Source organism: Falco naumanni, chromosome 8 (genome assembly GCF_017639655.2).
Source record: "Falco naumanni isolate bFalNau1 chromosome 8, bFalNau1.pat, whole genome shotgun sequence".
Lineage (NCBI taxonomy): Eukaryota > Metazoa > Chordata > Aves > Falconiformes > Falconidae > Falco > Falco naumanni.
This window is the reverse complement of record NC_054061.1, coordinates 34204365-34217459: the sequence shown is the minus strand read 5'-3', so window position 1 is coordinate 34217459 and position 13095 is coordinate 34204365. Positions and strand designations below refer to the sequence as shown.

The window sequence follows — 13095 nt, the reverse complement described above, 5'->3', positions numbered from 1 at the left end:
CTGGGCTGGGCTTGTGATTCATGGTTGCCAATTCTTGCAAATGAAGGAGCCATGCAACTCAAAAAGTGCCTTTCCACCATTCTTGGAAGGACTCTGATAAACGATACTGTCTGACCTCCCACACAGCCTCTAAACACCACCATGAAGTCCTCTTTCACATAACACCAGAGGACTGATACCCCAGCACCCCTGGGCACTGGTTAAAATTCCTTCCTTTCCTATCTAGATCATCTAAGCACATTCCCCCAACAGGCACAAACCTGTTCTTAGCAGCTAGAAAGTCAAAAGGAATGCCCCAACAAAACTAGCATGAAAAGTTAGCCCAACTATACAATGTAGTACTACACTTCTACACCTAAAACTGCTCTTAGTGCCCAATTGCATTAAGATCTGTAAACTCACCTACAAAGGTGTTTTCAATATCCACCTCTGTCATCAACAATTCACAGATCTCCACCCTCACTTGGCACTTTTATTTACTGATAATAGTTTTAGTGTGACTTTCATAACATTATTTTGTAAGCTGTTCTGTATATAGCTTTGCATGCTAGGCAAAAAATAGTTATATGACAAAATGATGACTTTCTGGTAATTTTCCTAAAAACTCACACAAAAGCCTGTGCTTGTTATTATTCTAAATTTGGTGGCAATTTCATGCAGAAGCCATAGAATTAAAATCTGCAGGTAGTATGTGCCCCAGGGATGCATTTGTGTTATTTCAGAAATCACCTCCGAGAAATTCTGCCCAGACCTTCATCTTATTCTCACTCACACCCCTTGCAGTTCAAAAGAAGTTTTCACTATGGATGAAGAAGGTGGGAGGCATCTCCTTTGGGATCAGCTCCACTGTGGTCCAACCCTCGGGCAGTGCTTTGGAGTAGCTGAAGGATCCTAAAAGCTTGTGCCACCCTCATCTTTATCTTTCTTTACCTGCAGTGAGCACAAGGAAGAAAAGGGCCTTCCTTCCTGAAGACACAGATACAATGTGGTGTAAACAAAGGTCCCTAACCTTATCTAACAGCTCATTACCTCTCAACAACACAGGGAACAGTAGGGCTCAAAAGCAGTTCCTGACTCAGAGGAGTCAGCAATCCTGTACTAATTACTCACATCACCAAACTCTTGCTTGCCCATATTACAGTTACAGGCACATTCTTGGTTTCTAATTCCTAGTTTTCACTGAAAAATCCCCATTTCTTTCTTCCTCTGAGGTGACAAAGTAACTTCGGGGGAACGAGAAGAAGATGAATTCACTGGAAATGTGCTCAGCATGCACTGTGACATTTTATGGTCTACAGCACTGCCCATATTTCCCTTTTCCTCCTCCCTTCAATGTGTACCTTAAAAAGATTGATTCTTGCCTCCAGTCTCTGAAGAGGTAGTAATAACACAGAAGATGTGTTGGAGGGATTTCTATCTCCTCTTCTCAAAACTGCAGCAGTCTTGACAAGATACTTGTTTTTTAAGATACTCTTACCTTCACTAGTATACTGCAGATACTAACAGTTACATACCCTTTTTTTAAAAAACAAAAAATGATCATGAATCATGCACATTTCCTCAGGCTTCTGTCAGCTCCTTAAGTGCAAAAGCACAACACGTATATATGCTTTCCAGAGTAACTGGTGTATGCGCTGTTGTCATTTGCATATTATAATAGGCATCCTTGAATGTGTGAAAGCTGCTATTTTATGTGTGATTTTACACATCCTCTAAATGATTTGAAGCTTAAAGGGAGATTCAGGGGCACCCACAGGTTTGGAATATTCCCTGTAGGCGCATGAGCGTGGAGGGATGCTTTTTTTTTACTTGCTTGCAAAACAGAGACACATTCAGGGGATTGAGTTTCTCTTATTAGTACTTCAAGAGATTTTCACATACATTTCTGGGTAAATTTTGCTTGGGAGCCACCACCCCTGCTCCTCCTGACACCACAGGCACTTAACCAGACTAAATCACCAATATTTTCAAGACACTTGAGATCTCCAGGAGATGAACTAATCACTCTGAGCTATCACAATTGGGGAATAATATAGGCTTATCAAGTGAAACAAATACATGTACCACAACATCCCTTCTCGCAGCAACTAATTAGGAAGTTGAGCCACATTACAGAGCAGGTCATTATCTTTACTCTATTTGTTGGGAGCATCACAATCACTGAAAATGACCTCTGAAGCTAATAGGAGGAGGCTGTAACAAGTGACTTTGTAAAGCACAAGCCATGTTCAAAGACCTTCAAAACAACAAACCTGTTACATTTTATTTCAAATGGAACACAGAAATTAAAGACTCTACTAGACTACAATTTTCATTTTGCTACAATGACTAGAAAGTCCTGCAGCCCTCGCTCTAAAATCACTTAGTATGCACCAGTGAGGTGACTGGGACTGCTGTTTTACAAGTGTAACAAGGCAACATTCTGACCTGATAAAAAAAGCAAGAGCAAATTCATATATAATTCTCACTTCAAAATAAGATGCAAGTATAGTTCCACTGAATTATACATTAAACACATGCATCCCAAGGAGCACTAGTCTCTAGAACAGGCACAGATGAAAGAGTACAATGCAGATCTACTCTGTTCACATACGTACATATAGATATATGTATATATGGGCACACAGATCCTACGACAACTTGGTACTACATGGGAATTTTAACTATTTGTGTCATACTCTCCCAAGGTGACCTCACAGCACTACAAATATTTAATGCCTTATGACTATCCATTTGTCTTCAGGTTTAATAAGACTTATCTTTCACCACAAGTTAAGTGATGAAGAGATGAAAAAAAGGAGAGAACAACTTTTCAGACACAAAAGACAAGCAATGCCAGAAGTAAAACTGTGCAGTCCCAATAACCTATCTCTTACCCAAATCCTAAGTATTTGCTCACTACATATTGTAGAGAATGCCTGTTTTTCCATCCAGGAGTATTTTATTCTGGGCAAGCAATAGTGATTCCTGTTATGGCTCTGCCATAGATTATCTCAAATACTTAAATCATAAGAAGTATCTCTTCTGCACTGGACATTCTGGATTTTTCTTTACTCTCTTGCTAATTTTGCATGCTGGTAAAGGCTTAATAAAGTAAAATACACATTCCTTTGCCCAAGATAATCTGCCCATCTTTAATAGAGAACAGTACACAGGATCATCACCAGATCTCCAGAAACAGGCAAGCAACTGTAACATCATTGGGCTGTGCAGTTGCGTATCCCTCTACTCCTATTTGGAGACTGCCTCTCCCAGCTGAGGGCTCAGCTGCCCTTGTTTGTGTCTGCTATCACCTCAAGATTATCTCAATGCATTATGCATAGTGATTCATCTGAACTGAACCTGGAGATCAATGTCAGTGCAGGCTGTAGCAGCAAGTAATCTTATTAGGAGTCCCCAGCTGCCAGGACCCACAGTTACTGCTGGAAGTACTAGAAAGTACTTCTAAGTGACTGGCTTTGACCCATGTTTTTCTGATGTTCGGGCTTTCCTCTGTATAGCATAGTGCTTTCTGGGGAGGAAAAGAAGAAAAAGGCATAAAGCAAGGGCATTTGTCAGGGCTATTTCATTGGGTACTTCTGACACAGAAGTTTCTAAATCCAGAACAGCGCAAGCATTTGAGCCATGCTGCAAAGGCAGTCTCTCAGCAGGACGACAGAGCTGTAGTCAATCAGTAAAATGGGGTATTCTCTTGGCTTAATCCTTTCCTCCATTTCAAGGTGCGGAAGGAGGAGCGGCTGCTCGTTTCATCTTTCTGAGACCGCATTCATTACAAAGGAAAAAGGATCCTTCAGCATGAATCTCATTTTCATACATATACTATCAAAATAAGGCACATGTACAGGTTATTTCACAGTAAGGGTTAAAAAGCAAGTATATCAGCCGGAAGTACTTTGTGAAACACTGCCAAAAGACAAATCCATAAATGCAGGTGGGCTGAGACACGAGGGAAAATTAAGCTGTGTTGCCACAGAGATGCAAAGACACTCCAGTTGATTCATTCCTCTGACCTCTTCCTCAAACCCACAACCAAGCTCTGAGATACCTCCCAAGGGAAGAGTGGAAGCCCCGTTTCACGATTCATTTCAAATTGGACTGGGCAGACCACCACAAGAAGTACTGCAGTGCAGAAATGTGTTGGCAAGGGAATAGTCAAGCTGCCCCAAAAGGTCTTTTGTATCTAAGCTTGAGGACACAAAAGATCCGTTGCAAAAGAACCCCCGAATGAATTAGGAGAGTGGTAACATTCGGTACCCTTGACAGCTAGGCTGTATGATGGCATCAACAGGTCTTTTTAGAGCAAAACCACACCTAAGTTGGTGATGAATCTTAACTTTTTTAACAAATACAATTCACTTGAGGCCTATAAGGTATACAGAGGTGTGCAAGCAGGTGGGAACCTTTGTGAAAGGCAGGAAAAGGACCCTCTCTGGAGGTATCAAGGAACAGTATGTTTTGTGGACCAATTTTTACCTTTCACTTCTGAAACCTTCCTTAGAGCTACCTGTGGCAGTGGCTTTGCTGACAAACACATGACACTTTGACCTTACAAAGAGCGTCAGTCTGAAGCCTGTGTGCTGCTTGTACATTCAACACATGGCTTCAATGACGGGTTCAAAAAAAACTACGCAGACTCTGCATACTGTGTAATTTTAATCTGCGGAACATAGACCACAGGATATGCTGAAGTCTGTGGAGAAGTCTGTCAGGGCATTGGGGAAGAAAAACTCCCCTGAGCTCTCTTTCAAACTTTTAAAAATCCTGCCCTCTACCATCAGCCTGTTCTTGCTTGAAGTAATCAAGAAGCAAGAGGCCTGCAAATCCCATCCTACAGGAACATTTTGCATGCTAATTCTACTGTAGCAATTTCACTTTTTATTTCCCATTGTTGCTCTTACCTGCTGCTGGTTCTCCCTTTGAGAATGAAGCCTGGCTTGTATGCATTCCCTGGTCTCCTGGAAAGCCTGTCTTTGGGACACCTCTGCTGGGTAATGGGTACACACGCCTACAATGTTTGTACAGGAGAAGATGAGAACATTGGAGACCAGCTGCAACAAAAGAAAAAAAAAAGAAAGAAAAAAAAATACTTGGTTACACTTTGGAAACCTGCCATCAGAAACAAAGCACCAGCCAGAACACAGCCCCTTCCACAGCTCCTTAATCCAAGCCACGCTTAAACTTCAAGCTCTTAATTCCAGTGTATTTTACCTCTCTAGTCTTTAAAATATAAAATCATCATATATGGCCCCAAATATACATTTTTAACACTGTGTATTACTTCACTGGTAAAAAATACAATTCCACTGATAGTTCTGTAATCTTGCTTTTGGTAATTCAGTATCTTGGAGCATCTGTGACAAAATATATAAAAAAATGCATCTTTGCTCTGTCAGGTAGTAAGACTCGTACAAACAGATCTGACAGAGGAACACAAATATTTCCATTTTTGTGTACCTACATATCTGGCCTGAAAACATATCAAAGAAACCATTATTTTGAAGTAGCACTTAAAATACTTAAGGGAAAATGTTGGTATGCATAAGGTTAAAGAGAAACTGAAATAATTTTTTAAACTAGTTTCGACTTAAAATTTTATGTTACTAGCTAAAAGAAAAAAGACACAAAAAAATTTTATACATTTCTGTGAACATGACTCCAGAAAGAGTTGTGAAGTCTGAAGCATATTTTGAGCGGACAAGCACAAAGGAAAAGCTACATTGCTATTCTGCTTCCGCATGGGTTATATTTTGTAAGGAAGCAGTCATATAACTTTTGCTGAAAAACAGTGTCACAATCTTTCATTTCTCAGCTATTTTTTTAAAAAAAGGAAAAAAAAAAATCCATGCCCGTTGGTGGCATTTGGTTCATGCAAAATGTTCAAAACGGCTTCCGATGGTATCATGTAAACATTTCCTTTGACAGAGGTCAGTCACAGTGTAACTTTTTAGGAGCTGCAGAAACTGTGCTGGATCTCCTCTTGAGGAAAGACTTATTCAAAACACCTCTCATCTCTTCTAGGGGGAAAGCCTGTCATCAGACCTGCAAGATTCTTAAAAATAGAGATCTTTGCTGTATTCCCTAATGAGTCCAAATAGACCCTTCGCCTTTAACACTTCTTTACTGCAGAATAAAAAAAAAAAAAAGTAATTTCCAGGCAAGCCCACTCCCTGAAAATACAGGGCCAAGCTCTGAAGGGCAGGATTGGCAGGCACTCCTCAAGCTCTTTGCTCACAGGGCGTGCTCAGGACTCCCCAAAGCAACCTGGTCACTGTGCAGGAGAGAGGAGCCACCTCCATGTTAAACATGGACCCACATCCCAAAGAATAACAACCCGTCTGAGAAATCCCACTGGGACTACTCTAACTCTTTGACTACATCCACGCGCTCAGGACAGTAACACTAATTTTATTAACAACTCTGCCTCGAAACAGGATTTAGGCAGAAAACTTTTATCTTTCCACTAAAATAAGCAATACCTTGTGCTACAGCCAGTTGAGGACTTCTCTCTGTGGACAGCTGCCAGTAGACAGCAACACTCAAACTCCCCAAGCTCCTGCACCAAAATGCTGCATTTTGGGCTATGTCCCTGCAGTGGGTTCCCACACTTACGCATCACACTATACAGTACAATAACATGCAGATTATAGATAACCACTGGTGACTATCATCAATGTCAGCTATCTGTATTTGCAGATAACTGGTTTCCAAGGAGGAAACTATTCTCATCCCCTACAGATGGCTCTCTCCATCCAAAGAGCCCACATTTTGCATAGATAGGGTTGTTGAAGGTGCAGGCCATACACGTCAACATGAAATAACTCCTGATCCTGAAGCTCACACATTCCCTTCAAAATTATATTCTGACTCACCTCTTTCTAAGGCTGGCTGGATCCTGCCAGATCCAAGGTCCTCCATCTCTCCCCCAAGGCTCATCAGACAGCAGCCAACTGGCACCCAGATCCTGCCCAGTTACCCAACCTAGTGCTGCATCCAATGGCCATTTGATGGTATTTTTTGACTGATAATGATCATTTTTAGAAATGAAAAATCCCCATCTAGTATAAAAAAACACTAGTGCTTATTATAATGAAGAAACAGCTTAAAAAGGGACCTGAAATAGGGCTTTCCTAGGAGTTACTTTGATTTCTGCTCCATGGATGCACTGATTGCAACCCACAGCCAGTGAACACCGCTTCTACGAGTTCAATACAGTTAATATGGGCTCAAAGGCGTTAACACTAAATAGCGTCTTTTGCATGGCCGGATTACAGCAAGACTCCCAAATCCTCTCTACTGAAGCTATTCAGTTGCGCACCAAGTAGAAAATTCGTCAGGGCATATGAAACAGCATAAGCATGCACCATATATCTGAGATGGATAAAACTGAGAGCACAAAAGATTTTAAGGAAATATGAAGTTTTCTTTTTTAATCCCAAGACTCTGAGACTTTACTTCACAACAAAGTGTATAGTAGAAACTCAAGATAAACTCCCGAAAACAGCAACTCAACTCTTGCACAACATGCGGTTCAGATAGCAGGCAACATATCAAAAGTTAATTGAGCAGAAAAGAGGAACACAACACCTCAGTCCTGAAAACAAGCTCTCTTTCAGTATATCTCAGTGCCCACAAAAAGTCCCCCAGGTGGGGCCCACCCATGATGATACTGTTGTTGTGATGATGCCTTAAATAGCCAAACTGTATAGTTCAAGGCATGCAATTCATATTGTGCATCAATGCCAATATTGTCAAAGGGGAGTACAGAACACATCATCAGACTTGATATTATTGATAATGTTTGTGGAATACAACCCAATCCAACTTTTCAGCACTCTCTGACGTCATTTTTCACAAATCCAATGGACTTCACAGACTGATTTACAAGACAGACTCAGATGACCATGCTTCATCAAGTAGGAACAAAAACTGTACGGCAATGTAATTTTTAAGTAGCAGGGGACAGACATCCATATTTATTCTGTTAAGCAGAAGCTCATTTAATTCACAGTATGGCATCTTTGCAACACCCTGAAACATAACGGGAGAAATCTCAGTGTAACGTTGAAAGTATCAAAGCTCTGCAGAGATTTAAAATTGAAGCTTTTACTATTTGCAGCAACACTTGTTATGTGAGCAAGAGCATTTTTTTCAATATCTGTTCACAATAATTTTCCTCACAGGTATTTTCAAATAAAATATTGCAAAAAAAAAAAAAAAAAAAAAAAAGAGAAATATTTCTAATGTAATTGATTTTTTCCACACTCCTCTGTCTTAATAAATTACATTTATAACCTGTTTGCCAAATGGTACTACTTGCTTATCAGCTTCCTTGCCATTTTGCTATGGTAACCAGCTTCAGTCCCAGGAGGAAAGAGATGATATAGATATTAAAAAAATGATTCCCTAAGCTCCATGGCCTGAAAAGTAAAAACATATTATGGCAACTATTTCAGACAATCTGTGCTTGAAGAGCTGTTCAAGGCAATGGGAAAATATAGTTGTCTATTTTGTAGTTGATTTCCTTCCCCTGCCTAGCTAGAAATTTAGACTAAAAGGATTCCAACCCTTCTGATTTTGGAAAATAACAGTTTATGAAAGACAATTTCACTTACATGTAACTCCTAGATATGCTATTAAACCTGCCTGTGGTATTGCCATATTTGAGTATTTCATAAACTCATATGTTTACTCTTACAGCATCTGCGTGTGGCAGAGAAATGCTATTATCCTGGTGCTACCGAGGCAGAGTTTTTTTAAAGGTGATTTAGTACCTAAGAAAAAGCTATCTACTATGAGGGGTTTTCAAAAATCACCATGACGTCTTAGTTCTACTGAAATAATAGATCACTCAACCTCAGACAACAAAACAGACCAGACAGTTTCTAGTCACTTTGATTTCATTGCACAAACGGAGCACTGCAATGCTTTTGTTGAATCTCCCACAGGAAACTGTTTTCAATACTTTTTCCCTTGGTGATTGAAGGAAAAAAAAGAGATGGAAACAGCTTAGTTCCACGTGCTCTAGGAGTTATGAAAACCTGGTATTACAAAATCAAAACTGAGAGCTAAATTTGGCCTGACACTATTGTTACAAAATTGACGTTTTGGGCATTTCAGGCCAGGCTGAGGAAGAAGTGGGATGGTGACCAGGGGAGAGCTTCCAGACCACCCCAAGAAGACAAAGTATCAGCTTGCATCAATATTGCCATGCTTCTCCCTGCTGTGTTTCTATTCGATTATTCTTCAAACACCAGATGCTATTCAGTATGTAACTAAGAGACATGCTTAAGAGGGATAGTGTCGAGATAAATTTTGTTAATTCCCTACCTCTGCCACAGCAAACAAGGGTGGCTACTGACACAAGAAGGTGGCCCATATTCCTTGGAATATCACTGCTCATTACAAGAATCACAGCTTCTGTTTTTTGCCAAGTTACTCTGCTTTGGTCCACTTCTCATGCAGAGGAGGCTCAGGGTTATTTCTGTTCTGAGATCACAGCACTAGGCTATTCTCTGTTAGTTTCCAACACCACTAATCAGTATTTTGTTTTCCTATTTATTTTTCATTTAAATCAAAATATTGTTCTGATATTTCATAAAGTCTCATTTTGAAAACAACTACATTTTAAGCTTTTATTGTGGAGCTGTAAAACTGTCACAAGAAGGAAAGTACATACATGGAGATTAAAAAGTCATGCAAAACAAGCTACAGCAAACAACAAACTAGCTACATATCCCTTCTTTCCAGAATGTGACACTGCTCTGCCTTTGTTTTCCAGCTCTTGTGATACAGATCTAGCAGTAACTTTTTTGCTAAAGCAATTATCAATGCAACAACTAGGTTAAAAGCACATAACTGAGTTTCTAGACTACATTTCATAGTGATTGTATACTGAATTGACAAAGTGGTCCAATTATTAATTGCAGGGGCAGACACGGAAATTAGCTTTGCTTTTTGTGAGTTCCTTTTTTAAACTGTGAGTAATTACTATGAAATCTTTAATACTCATCTGAAACAATGTAAGGACAAAAATACGATGGACTACAAAAGCTCTAACTATCCAAGCTATTTCTACAGCACCTATGTGTACAATCCGGAATTGTAAGTACAGATAAATTCTAAAGATAAAAAGCATAAACATTATGAAAAAATGTTGTTATAAGGTATAGCTAGTACTGGTTTTAAACACTTTCCCTGAACAGCAATTAACCCTCTATTGCCTCTTTATATACTACTATCTAATATAAAAATTGGAGTGGCTACAGAGCCAAAGGCATAATGAAAATTAAAACGAAAGACAACATCAGCTGGCTCCAAGATCAAATTACTCATGTATTTGTGCTGTATATACAACAACATCTTTTATTTCCCAGAGCTACAATTAGCAAAGTACTAAGATAGTGAAAACTTGTTGATTATGCTAGAAAGATAATTAAACAGTTAAAAGTCATATGGTCTTCTCCCAGTACTTGGCCAGTAAAGGACAGAGTAAGTACCAGTAAAGAAATTAGAAGGTTTTTATTTTAAACATGACAAGTACTTTTACTGAGTAACTGAAATTACTGCAACAACAAAAGATTCCATCAACACACCAGTCTAAGAACAAATCTGACATTGTTACATGGTGCCTTCCCCCTGTGTTTTGTTGCCTCTGTGCAGCAACCACTCACTTCGATCTCAGGCAGAACAGAAAACCGGTTACAGCCACAATCTTCCGGAGACTTCTCTAAGTCCACTTTATGCACATGAGTAATGCTACTGAAACCAGCTCTGAAAGCTTAAATGCTTCCCTAAGTCATAGTGTAATTTAACTATCCCAGAGTAATAAAATTTGTTAGCGATGCTCTATAATACGCAGTAAATCTATTCAGTTTACAATGAGAAGAAAAAAAATTCTTTGCAGAAATACTTCTGAAACTTTTTTGCATAGTCCTCCTATTTGGGAAGCCTACAAGGAGCAAAAGCTGTCTCCTTTAATCTTTCAACTAGATTCTATATTCAGCATAAAGTTAACTTGCTGAGAGTGAAGCAGTAGTATTTTGGCTGAAAACATGAAAAAATCTTTATGCCACTTCTGAATGTCTCTGTCCAAGAATTATAGTCAACAAAAACATGACACTGAAGGTATCTGTTCTGTGTATTTCAGTGACCATCTCACCTTTCCAGTCTAGTATATGTTCTTCTCTTAGATGTGATGCTCTGTTCTCCCAAGCGAAACCCAAGCAAGTATTTTGTGCCACGTAAATTCATTCTTTCTTTAGAATAATTACCTAATTTAATTTCTAAATATATAGTTGCAGCTAGACATGAAATACTACACCCCTCATCCAGAGCAAAAAAAATCAGATTTTTCTATTTTTCAATTCTTCAAGTTGTTTTAGGGGACATCAAAATGTTTGATGCTGTTTTCTTAATATTAATGCCTGAACCTTTTTCTACACCATTTTAATTAATTTATTGATTGCTGCAATTGCAAATGTTCTGTGCATTCTTTCCCACTGATATTCTTATTATCATACAGAATGCAGTACGTACTTTGGGTTACAGATTTGAGGTTTTATTACAAATAACACTTTTAAATCCCCATTTTATTAAAGAACAAAACATTACCAATGCAGATGTAATTTTAGTAAGCATCTCAGGAGGAAACATTGCTATATTAAACTGATACATCCTACTTCCCCATGACTGTTTTATTAATATTAATTAATAAAAAAAATTAAAAATAATTTATTATTTTTTCTGCTGGGATTTCAGTGAGGTCCTATTTTCTTTGGTTAATAAGCGATAAGGTTAAGAGGAGAATATACTGTCCTGACCAGATCTTGGTGTAACCCCAGCTAAAAGAAGTATTTATCTGTCTAAATTTTCCTGGAACTCTATCATTATCCCAGCAAAGCATCCTCTGTATGTGGCACAGCCTGGTGGGAAGAAGTGCAGCCCTTCACTAGCAGTAAAATAGTAGGGAAGGAGACTCTTAGGTCCTATTGTCCAGCCTCACTGAATCTCTGTGGCAGCCAAGTTTCTGCGCATCCTCACAGTTCACATAGTCTATGAGCTACAAATCAGCACTGGTTTTCATGTGAGGACTCTTGACGGTGAATCAGATGAAGCAAGCTGACAGCCCATGGCTAAGCGGGAGAGACAGTCATGTGGGAAGCTGCCACATGAGGGGAAACATCCAGTGGCCCTTGGATGCAAGAGTGAGACCCTAAAAACAGCTTAAGGGAAGGCTTCTTCCACTGAAACAGGGACATTTCCCTTTCCCTTCCCCTGCTTACAATTCAACCCCCGCTTTATTATTTAACGTATCACCTCTTAAGTCTTTGTAACCGGGCTGCCGCCTCCAACTCCAATGGCTTCTTATCTTAAGAGATGGTACATCAGCCAGATGCCTCTCCTCAGCACAGACAGCTGAGTACAAGCTGCAGGTTTGGCCAGTTTCAAGTCTGCTGTGGCAGCCTCCAGAAGAACAACATGGTAGCAATGGAGGGCTGGGATTGCCACAGCTTTCATGGGCAATACTTCACAGGGGTTTAGTCAGGGCATGTTTCACAGTCTAGCTCACTTAACCTTACCCTAGCGAAAATACATGTGTACCATGAGTAAATTCACCCCTCTGGAAGTGGTGTTTATTTCTTATCCATAGAGGTACCTCTCTGTCAAAGACTTGAGCAATCAAATACAATCCCACTGAAATAAAAGGTCTTCAAACAGGACTTCAAACATTAGATACATCTCTCTGAGGTCACAAAAGTGGATAAAAGCTCTTAGACTTTCTGTGCATGACTCACAGCTCTCGGTGGGTTAAACATCTTCACACACAAATTATGTCAAGATAATTTTGACAACTGTACAAAATTTGCCCAGATGCATGATAGCTTAGGCAATTTAGACATTTACTTTAGTTAAGAAAATTAATCAAAGCTCTGATATTTCAGCAAAATTAGTTGTTCTACAAATTATTATAAGTACGATTGAGTTTGAGTTGTCTTCACACCAGTCCCACCTGCCTGTGTGCTCCCTAGGCAGGAGGAACTGTTCATGTAAGAAGATAGAATAGGTGTTAATTTAAAAAGTGTTAATAGAAAACAT

General features: G+C 39.4%; 1 protein-coding gene across 2 annotated transcripts in view; it reads right to left on the bottom strand.

The window, feature by feature from the left end:
- Nucleotides 1-13095, bottom strand: part of ADCY5 (adenylate cyclase 5) — a 223850-nt gene that overhangs the window by 88594 nt on the left and 122161 nt on the right. For both annotated transcript variants that reach the window (XM_040602934.1, XM_040602935.1), the window contains exon 2: nucleotides 4899-5048. In XM_040602934.1, the coding sequence (XP_040458868.1) occupies nucleotides 4899-5048 (150 nt within the window). The remainder of the gene's footprint in view (nucleotides 1-4898; nucleotides 5049-13095) is intronic.